Source organism: Triticum urartu, chromosome 1A (assembly GCF_056163025.1).
Source record: "Triticum urartu cultivar PI428250 chromosome 1A, HENAU_Tu73, whole genome shotgun sequence".
Lineage (NCBI taxonomy): Eukaryota > Viridiplantae > Streptophyta > Magnoliopsida > Poales > Poaceae > Triticum > Triticum urartu.
The window spans coordinates 27,860,238-27,872,359 of record NC_141873.1 but is presented as its reverse complement, the minus strand read 5'-3'; the positions used below and the strand labels follow the sequence as shown (position 1 = coordinate 27,872,359).

The 12,122-nt window shown below is 38.5% G+C and overlaps 1 protein-coding gene across 1 annotated transcript; it reads right to left on the bottom strand.

Annotated features, from left to right (window-relative positions):
- Positions 1-438: 438 nt before the first annotated feature.
- Positions 439-2,697, bottom strand: LOC147988687 (homeobox-leucine zipper protein ROC5-like). The gene is made up of 4 exons (XM_087545609.1): positions 2,615-2,697; positions 1,848-2,128; positions 1,650-1,767; positions 439-1,029 (listed from the first exon to the last, which is right to left on the bottom strand). Exons 2-4 carry the CDS (start codon positions 2,120-2,122, stop codon positions 766-768), a joined length of 657 nt encoding a protein of 218 aa, XP_087401735.1. The 5' UTR covers positions 2,123-2,128; positions 2,615-2,697; the 3' UTR covers positions 439-765.
- Positions 2,698-12,122: the final 9,425 nt, after the last annotated feature.

The window sequence follows — 12,122 nt, the reverse complement described above, 5'->3', positions numbered from 1 at the left end:
ACATTTATTCATAATCATGTCCACAAAGTTTCAGATTTTTTCGAAATAATTTGCTATGTTTTCTTACGTCGTGTTGCAGGGGGTGCACCTAGTTGGGCTATAGAAAAACCACTTGGCATAATTCCTTTGCATGGCCATCAGAAACAGGAGAGGATCCCAAGGACTCCTTCATGAAATATTGCACTACTTGTTGCCCGCTAAAGGTCCTCGTCATCCTGCTCCACGCATGACTCTACAGCTGCACGCTCCAGGGTGTCTGTGAGGTGGATGTCAACTGTGATCCACTTCCAGCAAGGCTCCAGAAGATGATCAATGCTCACACACTACTTTTCGTCGCCAAAAAGGACCACTAACAAAGGTATCTCAATAAATGAAACACTTATGAGGCGATATGTTTGAAGACACAGAAAATTCTGGCATGACATCCAATTTGCTGGTTTTATGCTTCTTCTTTTCTAATTAATTTGACTCAACTTGAGCCGTTTGGATACAAACTGAAAGAGATAAAGATGGGCGTTGGACTGAGCTTCATGGCAATGCCATCCCAAAGCCACTCACTCCACAACCCCTACATTGCTGCCATGATTGATAGATCTCGTGCCATCCCACGAAGCAACCATGATAGCCTACAGAAAGAAATAAATAAGCGGCCAAGTTGTGTACATGCACACAACAACAAGGCACATTATTTGCAAGCTGAGGAATCAAGGAAAAACAGGGTTCAGATGACAGAATTAACGTTGGGGAACACCAAAGACGGCGTCGTTATTTGCGGGTCAATACGGGCCACATGCCATTTTGCTGGAGACCCTCTTTAAGATGTTTGGTGGCAAGCAGAAGTTCTTCCTTCAGCTTCAGATTCTCCATGAACAAGCGCTGGCGCTCTGATGTATCTTGAGTTTGTACAATTGTCCCTCTGCATTTGAGGCAAGTGCTATTTTGCATAGCCGATATGATGGCTTGCCTTTCTGATTTTAGCATCTGCTTCTCTAACTGAAGATTGCTGGCCTCCTGCCTCCGCGTCTTGCCCTGCATTTATTAATTTCATGTATGCATCATTTCAGTGGTTATTATAAGAGTATGACACCATGATCATGAGGGTAATATAGTAGTACATAGCAGAAATCACTAATGGAGCTCGAGCTCCATGGACTCAAATTTTAAAAATTCCAAAATAATATTATTTGATTTAAAAAAATCAAGAAAACAATATGCACATACCTATGGATGAATACTACTTGTGTGTGAAGTTTTGTGGCGAAATACATTTTTGAGCGAGTTATACAAAATAACAAAACAATGTATGTCTAGAACATGTACTATTCAGTATAAAAGTACATGATTTTTTTGTACAACTCACATCAAAATGTACTTCAATATGAAATTTTACACACTACATACTTGTGTGTTTATTTTCAGATATTTTTGAATCTTATAAACTTGATTTTTTATTTCTTTTTAAATCTCGCTCTGTGGGCAAGAGTACCAAAAAGCCTCGCCCATTACATTGTGAGTTCAGATGACAAACAATGATACTATGTTCGCTGGAGCTTATACTAATTTTCTGCAAAGCTTGCATAACCGTATGTCGTAGCTGGCCCATGTGGCGAAATCTCATGTAATTCACCATGGAAAAGAATAGTATGTACCTTAATGGAGCTGCGATGGTTTTGGAACCAAAATTTGACCTGTTGGGCACTCATGCCAAGCCTCTTGCTGAGGGTCTTCCGGAGTTTCTCATCTGGATAAGGGGATTCCCGGAAGACACTACATATGACATTAATGAAAATAGATTAGTACACATCATCTTCGATAGGTAAGAAACATTGATTGAGTATGTATTGTACGCTTCAAGTTGTTGGATTTGTTCTCTGCGGAGACGGTGATAATTGGCGTGCCTTGTCTCCATCCTATGCTCACTATGGGTCTCTCCGTCGTTGTTTCCTTTGTCTGCAACAACATCGCTGGCATTATCAATCTTTCCCGCATTGGCAGTGCCTCCAAGCAGACCATACATCTCATCATCATGGTTGTTCGGGAATAGGTGGTTGTGTTCAGTTGTCATGAAGACGTCAAGATCATTGTGCACAAGATTGTTGTATCGCTGGAACTCGCCGTCCATGTTGATCTGTTATCATGAAACAATAGCCGATCCTTATATACATTGGGATCAATTTACATATTCCATATAAGTGATATATTTAAATAAGGAGGACTTACGTACGATACAATAAGTTACTAACTAGTCCAACAAATTATAGAAGGGATATATTACTATGTGTGGGAAATCATATCAGCCATAAATAATAGTATTATAGGCATGATAGTACAATCAGATCTATGAATATTATCAGATTTATGTTATCTCCTATATTTTACCTTTGGAAGATTAGCCTAGATGCTAGCAAGATTCTTGCCATCTCCCAAGCAAAATGGTAAAAATCTACGTTCTACGTGTATCCACTCATTCCATCATGGATCTAACTTCTTTCAAAGAATACATGTCATGACAGATGTCACGGAGTATCCGTGCTGAACTTTAGAAGCTATGGATCCATGGACAACAAGAGTAAAAATGTATAAACATTACTAGATGAACCGTTTCAAGAAATACCGTCGACTTCGGTAGTCGTTTTCCTTAGAACTTCGATAGGCGAACAAGGACGCGAATCTGTTTTGTTCCTAATGAGATATCAAACTCATTCAGCAAAGAATAGCCACAATCGTCGGAATTTAAAGGCGTGGGGAGCATGTGGAATTTGTGACACGACCCGTGATTAATGCAAGCAATAACTTGTATCCAAATATAAGAATCAGATATCATTCTTTTTAACAAGAGGGCATGGCTTATATATATATCATAATTAATACTCATTAATCATATTTATGGAGTAAATATTGGCACATTGATAAAAATATATTATATTATTAAAACAATAGGAAATTACTGGTTCTGATTATCAATAGAAAAGAACAACTGAGATCCATAATATTTGGTTGATCTAAATGACATGCATGGACATAAAGGCTTCTTCTGCCAATACTACATATAGATGTTTTCTTTTACGGATTTTTTTCGGTCTATTCATCAACTATGAAGGGAACACAATAGAGAATACCAACAATAAATTGCATCCAAATATAAGGCTCACATACCATGGATTTTGAATGTTGTGGCATGGCCTATATATAGGGCATAATTAATACTCACCAAACATATTTGTGAAGTGAATATTGGCATATTTGTAAAAATATATTGTATTACTAAGCTAATAGAAAATGGGTGGGTCAGATTATCAATAGCAAAGAACAGCCGAGATCCATAGTATGTTGTATATCAAAATGATATACGTGGACATAGAGAGTTTTTCAGCCAATACAACATATAGGTAGTATGTTTTTTGGGTGGGGATAACTTCCGGTCTATTCATAGACTGTCAAGGCTACACAAAGAACACCAAAGGTAACAAAACATATAACTAGGTCTATAGACAGCACACACTGGAACGAGACGAAGGCACGCCACCGTCATCGCACCTCCTAAACCATTGCCAAACAAAACTTGTTGTAGTAGATAGTCTGTAAGTGATCATGTTAATTAAGGACCTACATGACCAGCACACCAGAGCAACAACCATTGCCGATGAAGAGAACAGTAGCTCATGATTAATGAATAAGTATCTGATCGATTTCGTACTCCATGCTTGTTTCGTTTTTGGAATGCACTGTTCTACTTTTCAAACACATTTGACAGGTGTTTAAGTCTAATTTGAAATAGATTTCTCCCCCCGAGTTTGTTTCATTTTCAGATTGTATTGTTCTACTTTACAAATGCACTTGGAGGTGTTTGACTCTAATTTCAGTATATATTCGCTATAATTTTCTATCAATGATAAAACACGCGTCAGTTCAAGTTTTAAACACACACACACATACAGACACGTCAATTCAATACAAGATTTAGTCTGCTGTAATTTTGAACGCACCTTTGTAAGCTACACTAGTGGATGTCCTTTGCAAATATTCACTTCTAAACCTGGGCTCACAAAAACTAAAGTGTTACTATATTTCAGTTCCATCTGAACCTATTTGCGGGCATCTAGACCAGACATGAAAATCCAATCAACCAAATTTGTATCGATTAATCCGAATTATGCATTATCAAGTAGCATCCATATAAGACTGTAGGGTTTCAATTGGTACGAAGACCATACCTGAATTAGAGGACAACATAGCTCGCTTGTTGCCAAAGAATCACTTTCCTACCACGAATTTGGTATTATTGTTGGGGCTGAAACCACTATGGATTTTGTATACGTTGTTGGGTCCGACCTTTCCACTCCGGAGGTGGAGGTGCTAGGGGAGATCGTGTCTCATCTTTGTGGTGCTCTGAGCGGGAAGTGCAAGATATGCACAAATGTATGGAAGCCGAGATGTGGACAGGAATCTGTCGACGACATTGTAGAAGAGAAGCGGCCAAACCAGCAAGAGAATGTGCAGGGCTATGTCATCGGAACAATGCTAAACCTTTCAGACTGATCAATAGCACGCCGGACAGACATTTGGGACATGTTTTATTTTTTGGCAAGCTGCGAGACCTTTTCCTTAAAAATCCTTCGAGAGTGTTATAGAAGGTGGAGTTTGCTAAGGAGAAGTGCCCATGATATCGTAATTTAACATCCAACGGTTACAAAGAGATACTCCCTCCGTCCGGGTTTATTGGGCCCGTAAGCCAAACCACCAAGACCAAGGAGGTGCACGCATGTAGAGATTTATGAAATAAATCTGCTTAATTTGCGCTCTAGCTGCCCTATTATAAGGGATAAAAGTAACACAAACTTCTTTAAGATGTTTTGCACATAGCATCAATGGGAAATAACACCATGTTATTGATTACATCACCTCGAATGAGAAGTACTAATGTGTCAAGAGTTTAAATACTTATATAGAAGCTGTTATCTTATGCAAATTTATTAATTTCTATATTCTTCATAGCTTTTTAATTGGAAGAAAACATGCAAGCAGTTGTAGCAGGTGCCCAGCTACAAAACATATTTTATGAATAATAATTTGAACTTAGCACCAAAGACATGATACACTTCTAATCAGTTCATGCCTTCAAGCGCTTTAGTCAAGCAATCAATCACATCAATTATCATGAGAAAAACAATCCTTAAGGATGTAGCTATCAGGCTGTCCGTACAGAAATATATTTAACTTGTTCCATTCGTAATAAACGATAAAGATAAAATAAATCTACTAGGAGTGTGTACCTGTTTTGAGTGTCTACCACATCAATAGAAATTGATGATGCCATTGCTGGACAAAAAGATATATGATTATTGCTATTGTTTCTCCAAAAAAATGATATGCTAGCAGCAGCCACGGTACGAACAATTGCTTGTCTCTGGTTCCAAAAAGGAATATACTATTGCTTGTCTCCGGCAGCTCGACGAGTTTGTTGCCGTGTTTGTATGTCCCACAAATATGAGTATAAGACCTGGCTCCTGCCGCATGTATCCCCATACCTGTGTGCCACAAAAATTGGAGAAGATCATCAGATCAAGTGACAACAGTAAAGAAGACATGTAACTGTACCAAGCTTAATTCCTAAGCAGGTTCATCGATTTTGGCCCACTGGATGCGCTAGTATGTACTGTTCGTAGATGTAACACAGATCAATTTCTTCTGGCTTCTAACACAGGCACGATCGATGGCATGAGAACCGTCATGAAGCGTCGGCCAGCTTCGGCCCACGAAGAATGACGAAGCAAGTTAACTTGATTTCTTCTATATGCGGTCATGCGGAAGCCCATCCGGCATGATGCCGTGTACATGCTGGCTCTATTGAACATGCACGTACATAACCTTGATCAGAGCACGTACTCGATTAATCTTTGCGGCTGTAAAAGCAAAGTATATCTCATTAGAGGTGCACGTACAAAACCTTGACCGGACATGCACTTGATTAATTTTTGAGCTGGAAACATGGTGGAAAGAGAAGAGGCCAAGGAGGAGACGGCATGACATGGGGACATGGAGAGGAGAGAGATCGCACTATAGGGAGAGATAGATTGTTTAATACCTTCTGGACTCTTGAGAAAAAAACGATATTTGATTCCATCTGGACTCTTGCAAACATCACGGTGCAAGAATACATCTCGGTTATTGATGTTTTAATCCAACGTTAAATACCTGTTTAGATATGAGGATTAACGTGGTGCATCCAATTAGTTAATACTAGTCGTCAACCTGTGCATTCGCATGGTCTAGTTATCTTTTTTATTCAATCTATATTACGAACAAATATGTTTTCTAATACGAAACACTATAATTGAGATGTTTGTCAAGCATATACATTTAGAAACATGGAGATTTACCAAAGAAGCTATGCATATCAGCTAGATGAAATCATAATCTAACGCCACAAAAATAATGTTTTTTATAATAATATGGCATCACATTATATTGCTCAAAGCTCAGTATATCAAGATGCAATCGTCTGTGTAATTTTTCTCAAATCGTATGCAATCGCTTGTTTTCATTTCCGAAGGTTGTAGAGCTGCCGAATACATTGTTTAGTTTTCTACGTACAGGGTTTCACCTTTTACACATCTAACTATTTAAAATATATTTAAACAACACCTATTCTGGACAGTGGAGCAATTTAATTTCAATTTTCCTGAATATGTGTCGCATAAAATCAAGATTGTGTGGGAGTCCGCTCATGTTCTATGCCATTGAAAATCATCCATTGGATGGATGCTAGGGCTTTGAGAAGGAAGGGAGCTTTCAGAAGCGAACGACCATGGGCATACAGAGCATCTTTGATCCATGGATCTCCGACCGGAAACCATATCCGAGCACTGTGGCTAGTCTGCGCTCTTTGTCACATATGGTAATATATCTTGAATGGTACATGGTAATGCAATATTAAGACTTGAAACACAGAAGAATAGAAATTTATATTGGACTTCTTGTAGTAAAGGGATGGCACATATAAGACTTGCTTGTAAAATCCTCTGAATTTGAATATTAATATATTGGAAGTTCTCCAAATCGTCGAGTGATAACACAAAATAACAATAAATTTTCATTAAAATCAGTTTCATAATCTCATAACATTAAAATGATTTGTGAACATTTATGTTTTAAATTTAAAAAATGTAAGTAAAACGTTGTTTATTCCACCTATGTACTCAACATCTTGTAATATTCAAATGATGATACTGTTTTCACCCCCGGTAACTAATTAGCATTTCATCGAACTTCTCCCAAGAATACATAGGATTCATAACCTTATATATGTTTATATTTCAAAAAAAAATATTTAATATACCCCAGTGTCTCAAAAACAGTGGTTAGTTCTAGAAATCCATGTTGACTAATGACTGAGAAATTTGAGTGTGAAATATTATGCCAAAGAGCAGAAAATCAAAGTGTAATTGCGCCCTTGTGTTTTATCCTGGATAATGTGCGTCTATTTTGTGGAACGGGTCGAAGACATTTTCTTTTTTGGCGAGAAGACCATTAGCTAACCTGCCTAGTGATAGGCTCCTACCAGACACAGGCTTTGCACCAAACAGAAGAAGATTGACCAGGGATGATGGTGACAACCAACAGAATGCTCATGTTGATGTTGCTTAACTAATGGTCATAGTTGTGCTCCGACCCTATGTCCATGAGGTGTACAAACATTGCAATTTGAGAAAAATCCTGAGTGAAATAAATAAGACGTAATTTGCAGTGATAAAACGCCTTTTAGGATGGCCTTGGGCACAACTCGATCAGATCATGCCATACAATGAAATGAAATCAGGTATAAACCATCAAGAAATAAATTCTGAAAAAACAGTGTGAGAAAATAAACCTGATCCACATGAACAAAATCTTTTTTTGGCAAGATTTTTTTATATCCCTGATTCTTGTAGACATGAGCTAGTTCTTCTTGTTCTTGTGATAATCTCGTTTCCTTCACTTCCTTGTCCATCACCATGGCGACCACAGGCATGTATGCACCACATAGATCAAATTACCAAGAAATTGTTTGCTAGGGCACGTCACTGCATGCTGTTAGAGCTAATGTTTAATCAATCACATACCTTGTATTTGTAGCACCATGTTCAGGCCACAGGCCAGCGAGCTCATCACCTGATAGGGAGTCGGCGTTTCACAGCGGCATTGATGTTTGCGAATTCCAACGATTGGCTTGAATTTGAATAACCATGGCAGCGCGTGCTTTGAACAGATGGAATCAGAGCTACACCTAAGGAGAGGAGAAGAGCTGGGATCATCTCAGTACGCACGGGACATGTTTGAACAGGCAAGCTGGTCACCAGAGAGTGAGTCGGCGTTTGCACTACAGCAGGGCTGTGTGCTGGAACACATGTATTGTGTTTGGAAATTCCAATGATCGGCTTGAATAACCATGGCAGCACATGCTATGAACAGATCGGATTGGAGCTTCACCTAGGGAGAGGCGAAGAGCTGGGATCATCTCAGTACCCACCGGTCTGAGGCTGGAGCGCCTGAACCCAGGTTACTGAGAGCCTGAGTGTGCGTCGTGTGATGCGAGGAGTTGATCCAACAGCTCGGTAGCTTCATGGATCAGCTCCCAATTAATCCAGCACTGCTTCGTTGTCAAGGTTGGGCCTTCAGCCTGAAAGAGATGGTGCAGTTTTTCCATGATAGAAGAGAGAGAAGATTTCCAAGCTGCAAGATTGCTTCAGAAGTGGAAGACGCCATGGAGTATAATACGTAGAGATTTCTTCAGATTATTGATCTTGACTAATAAGAAGGAACAGGCCGTGGAGAAGATGTCGTATGTGGATCTTTTTCAAAAGCGAGAAGATGTACTGGAGTTTTAGATAGATTGAGATTCCTTCTATTTTCAAACGTGAAAAGAGATTGAGTTAGAATTTTTTTTCCTGCTTTTTTTAAACTACCAAGAGAGAATTGTGGGCTCGTGGGATAAATTGAGATTCCATCTATTCTGAACCGTGCAAAGAGATTGACTTAGTTTTTTTTCCTACTTCTATTTTTACAACCGAGAAAGGATTTTGGGCCTTCTTGATTGTTTTTTGTCCCTGGAATTTATAGATTGATCTAAACCGTAATAATTTAGTTTTTTTCCTACTTCTATTTTTACAACCGAGAAAGGATTTTGGGCCTTCTTGATCTTTTTTGTCCCTGGAATTTATAGATTGATCTACACCGTAATAATTTGGTCCCACCAGATGAACGGCTCCTAATTTCTAATTAATGTGCAAATTATTAGAGAGTCTGTAATTAGTATAGGTATAGATAGATATATAGATAGATAGATAGATAGATAGGTAGGTAGATAGATAGATAGATAGATAGATAGATAGATAGATAGATATAGATAGATAGGATAAGATGGTCCTGATTTACACAGCTGAATACAGCTGAATACCTTGATGACATTAAAGTCGACTTGGACAAAATTAGAGAGGTCCTGATTTACACAGCTGAATATAGGATAGATATAGATAGATATATTTGGGTACTATAAGACCAACATTAAAGTCGACTTGGACAAAATTAGAGAGGTTTTACACAGCTGAATACCTTGATGACAATCTGCTTCTTTTGTTCTTCCACAACATCAAAGACAATCTGTAGAAGAGTAGTAGCTAGGTTCCAGCCATGGATCAAGTAAAGATGATTTCGTGAATACCAAGCATTGTAAATTACCTTTCAAAAAGGTATTCCCTCTGTTCCATAGTAAGTGTCGTGGTTTTCATTCAAATGTGAACTAAAATCACGACACTTATTATGGATTAGAGGGAGTACTACACTTCTAAGACCTGAGAAGGTATAGAGCAGAGAAAAGTACAACTAAAACATATTGTACACCACCTATCAGGATATAAGTATTGACTGAATGTTTATTTGAAACATGTGTTCACTGTAGATCGTGGCAAAAAACCATGCGTGTACGCTTCAATTCTGAGATGATTAGCTTTAATTTTCAGTACTAGTCATTGTGTAAGTCTCAGCAAATTTATCATCCACTACTGTAATAACTACAATACGTCCAAATATCTTCTCCATTACTAAATACTAGTCATCGACCCGTGCGCCTGCACGGGCTAGTTATGTGTTTTAATCACTACATACTAAATTTATGTTTACAAAACACACAAAATATACAAATTCATATTGGTGGCCATTATGATTATAGATGTAAAATATTACTACTAAAATATTGGATGGTTTACATTGATTTTCAGAGGTAGAATATCAACTTATCTATTAGTGCCCCATCTAATTGGTGGTAGCGGTTGGGGCATTGAAACCAAAAGAGTCTTCAAACATAAGGGATGGTGAGTGTGCCATTCATGTTAATTTAGTGCTACTAAACATATGCATTGAAAGAGAAATGTTAGATGAAAGTGCGAATAAAAAAATTGCAGCCATCTTCTATATTTGGTTGACTTTATGCACTCCAAAGATAGGTAAAAATGAAGAGTACTATTACTTATTATTCTCGAAAGTATAAAAGAATGTTAATTTATTTAACTATATAAAGAAAGGTGTGACAGGACTCTTAGGAGCAGTAAATTAAAAAAATTCTGAAAACAAAATTTAGAAAATGAAACTTAAAGATCACACTATGGTGTTATATGTTATAGAAGGTCGAATTTTACGAACATAATGTATTGCCAACGTAATTCTTTGTCATAAGACACCTAGCACTGCAGAGTGATGAGCACTGCACTGTAGAGCGGCCCAGGATAAATTCAAAGAGGATTTCCTTGTTGAAATGGCCTCCTTCTGCTCTCACATCAATATCCCTTTTGTGACAGGTGGTGACTTTAATATCTTGAGAGGGGGAGACGACAAGAACAAAAATATGAAACATAACCCTTATGTTGACAAGTTCAACTCTGTGATCAACGCATTTAACCTTAGAGAAATTCATCTATCTGGGGGTAAATATACCTGGTCTAATCACCAAGCTCACCCTACACTTGAGAAACTGCATAGGGTGCTTATGAGCTATTTTTGGGAAGATTTATTTCCCCTGGTGTCGGTTCGGAAACTTGTTAGAGACATCTCTGATCACAACCCTCTCCTACTCTCTCTGAAAGCTGATAGTCCGGAACATTCTAAGAAGAAAGAGTTTCGTTTTGAGATTAGCTGGTTGACCAATGAGCTGTTTCTCCCTAAAGCTAGAGAAATCTGGGAACAACCTATTTTCTCAAACGACCCCATAGACATCCTCAATATCAAATTGAAAAGATTCAAGAAATATTTTAAAGGATGGGGGTCTCACATTTTTGGTCACGAGAGGAAAAGAAAGAAAGAAATTCATATAGAGCTGGAGGAGATCGAAAAGATAGAGGAAGATGGGGATATTGAGGTGGAAATGTGTTGCCGTAGGGCTTCTTTACTAGCTGAGCTCAATGTAATCCTTACTAAGGAAGAACTATTCAGACTCCAACAATATAGAGAGAGGTGGCTTTTGAAAGGTGATCAAAACACTGCGTACTATCATCGTATTGCGAATGGTAGGAAACGAAAGAACACTATTCAACCTTTTACTGACGGGGATAATGTGATCGAAGGAACCAAAAACCTCCTTGATCATGCTACCACATACTATAAAGAGTTGTTTGGGGCCACTCCAGGCAATCTGTTCCACCTTTCCCCTGATACTTGTTGAGAGCATGAGAAGTTGAGTGATCAAGATAATGGTTTCCTGACCTGTCCTTTCTCTGAGGAAGAAGTCAAGATAGCCTTGTTTGGTATGGAGAGTAATAGTGCTCCTGGTCCAGATAACATTCCAGCAGAATTTTATAAAGCTTGCTGGGACTTTGTGAAGGTGGATATCATGCGCACATTTGAGGCTTTCCATGCGGGAACATTGGACGTGGCCCGGCCGAACTATGGGGTGATTACGCTGATTCCTAAAATGGCGGGAGCTAAGAAAATCCAACAGTTCCGTCCGATTTGCCTTCTTCGTTGTCCCTCTAAGCTAATCACAAAAGTGGTGGATAACCGTGTAGCTATCTACGCGGATAAACTGGTCAGCCTTCACCAAAATGCCTTCATTAAAAACAGAAACATCATGGATGGAATTCTATCTTTGCATG

Excerpts from the sequence above, each read along its gene's own strand:
- LOC147988687 (XM_087545609.1), bottom strand. The coding sequence starts at position 2,122 with ATGGACGGCGAGTTCCAGCGATACAACAATCTTGTGCACAATGATCTT. Across the intron at positions 1,768-1,847 it reads CAAATCCAACAACTTGAAGC|TGTCTTCCGGGAATCCCCTT; the intron begins GTACAATACATA and ends TGTCATATGTAG. Across the intron at positions 1,030-1,649 it reads ACCATCGCAGCTCCATTAAG|GGCAAGACGCGGAGGCAGGA; the intron begins GTACATACTATT and ends TAATAAATGCAG.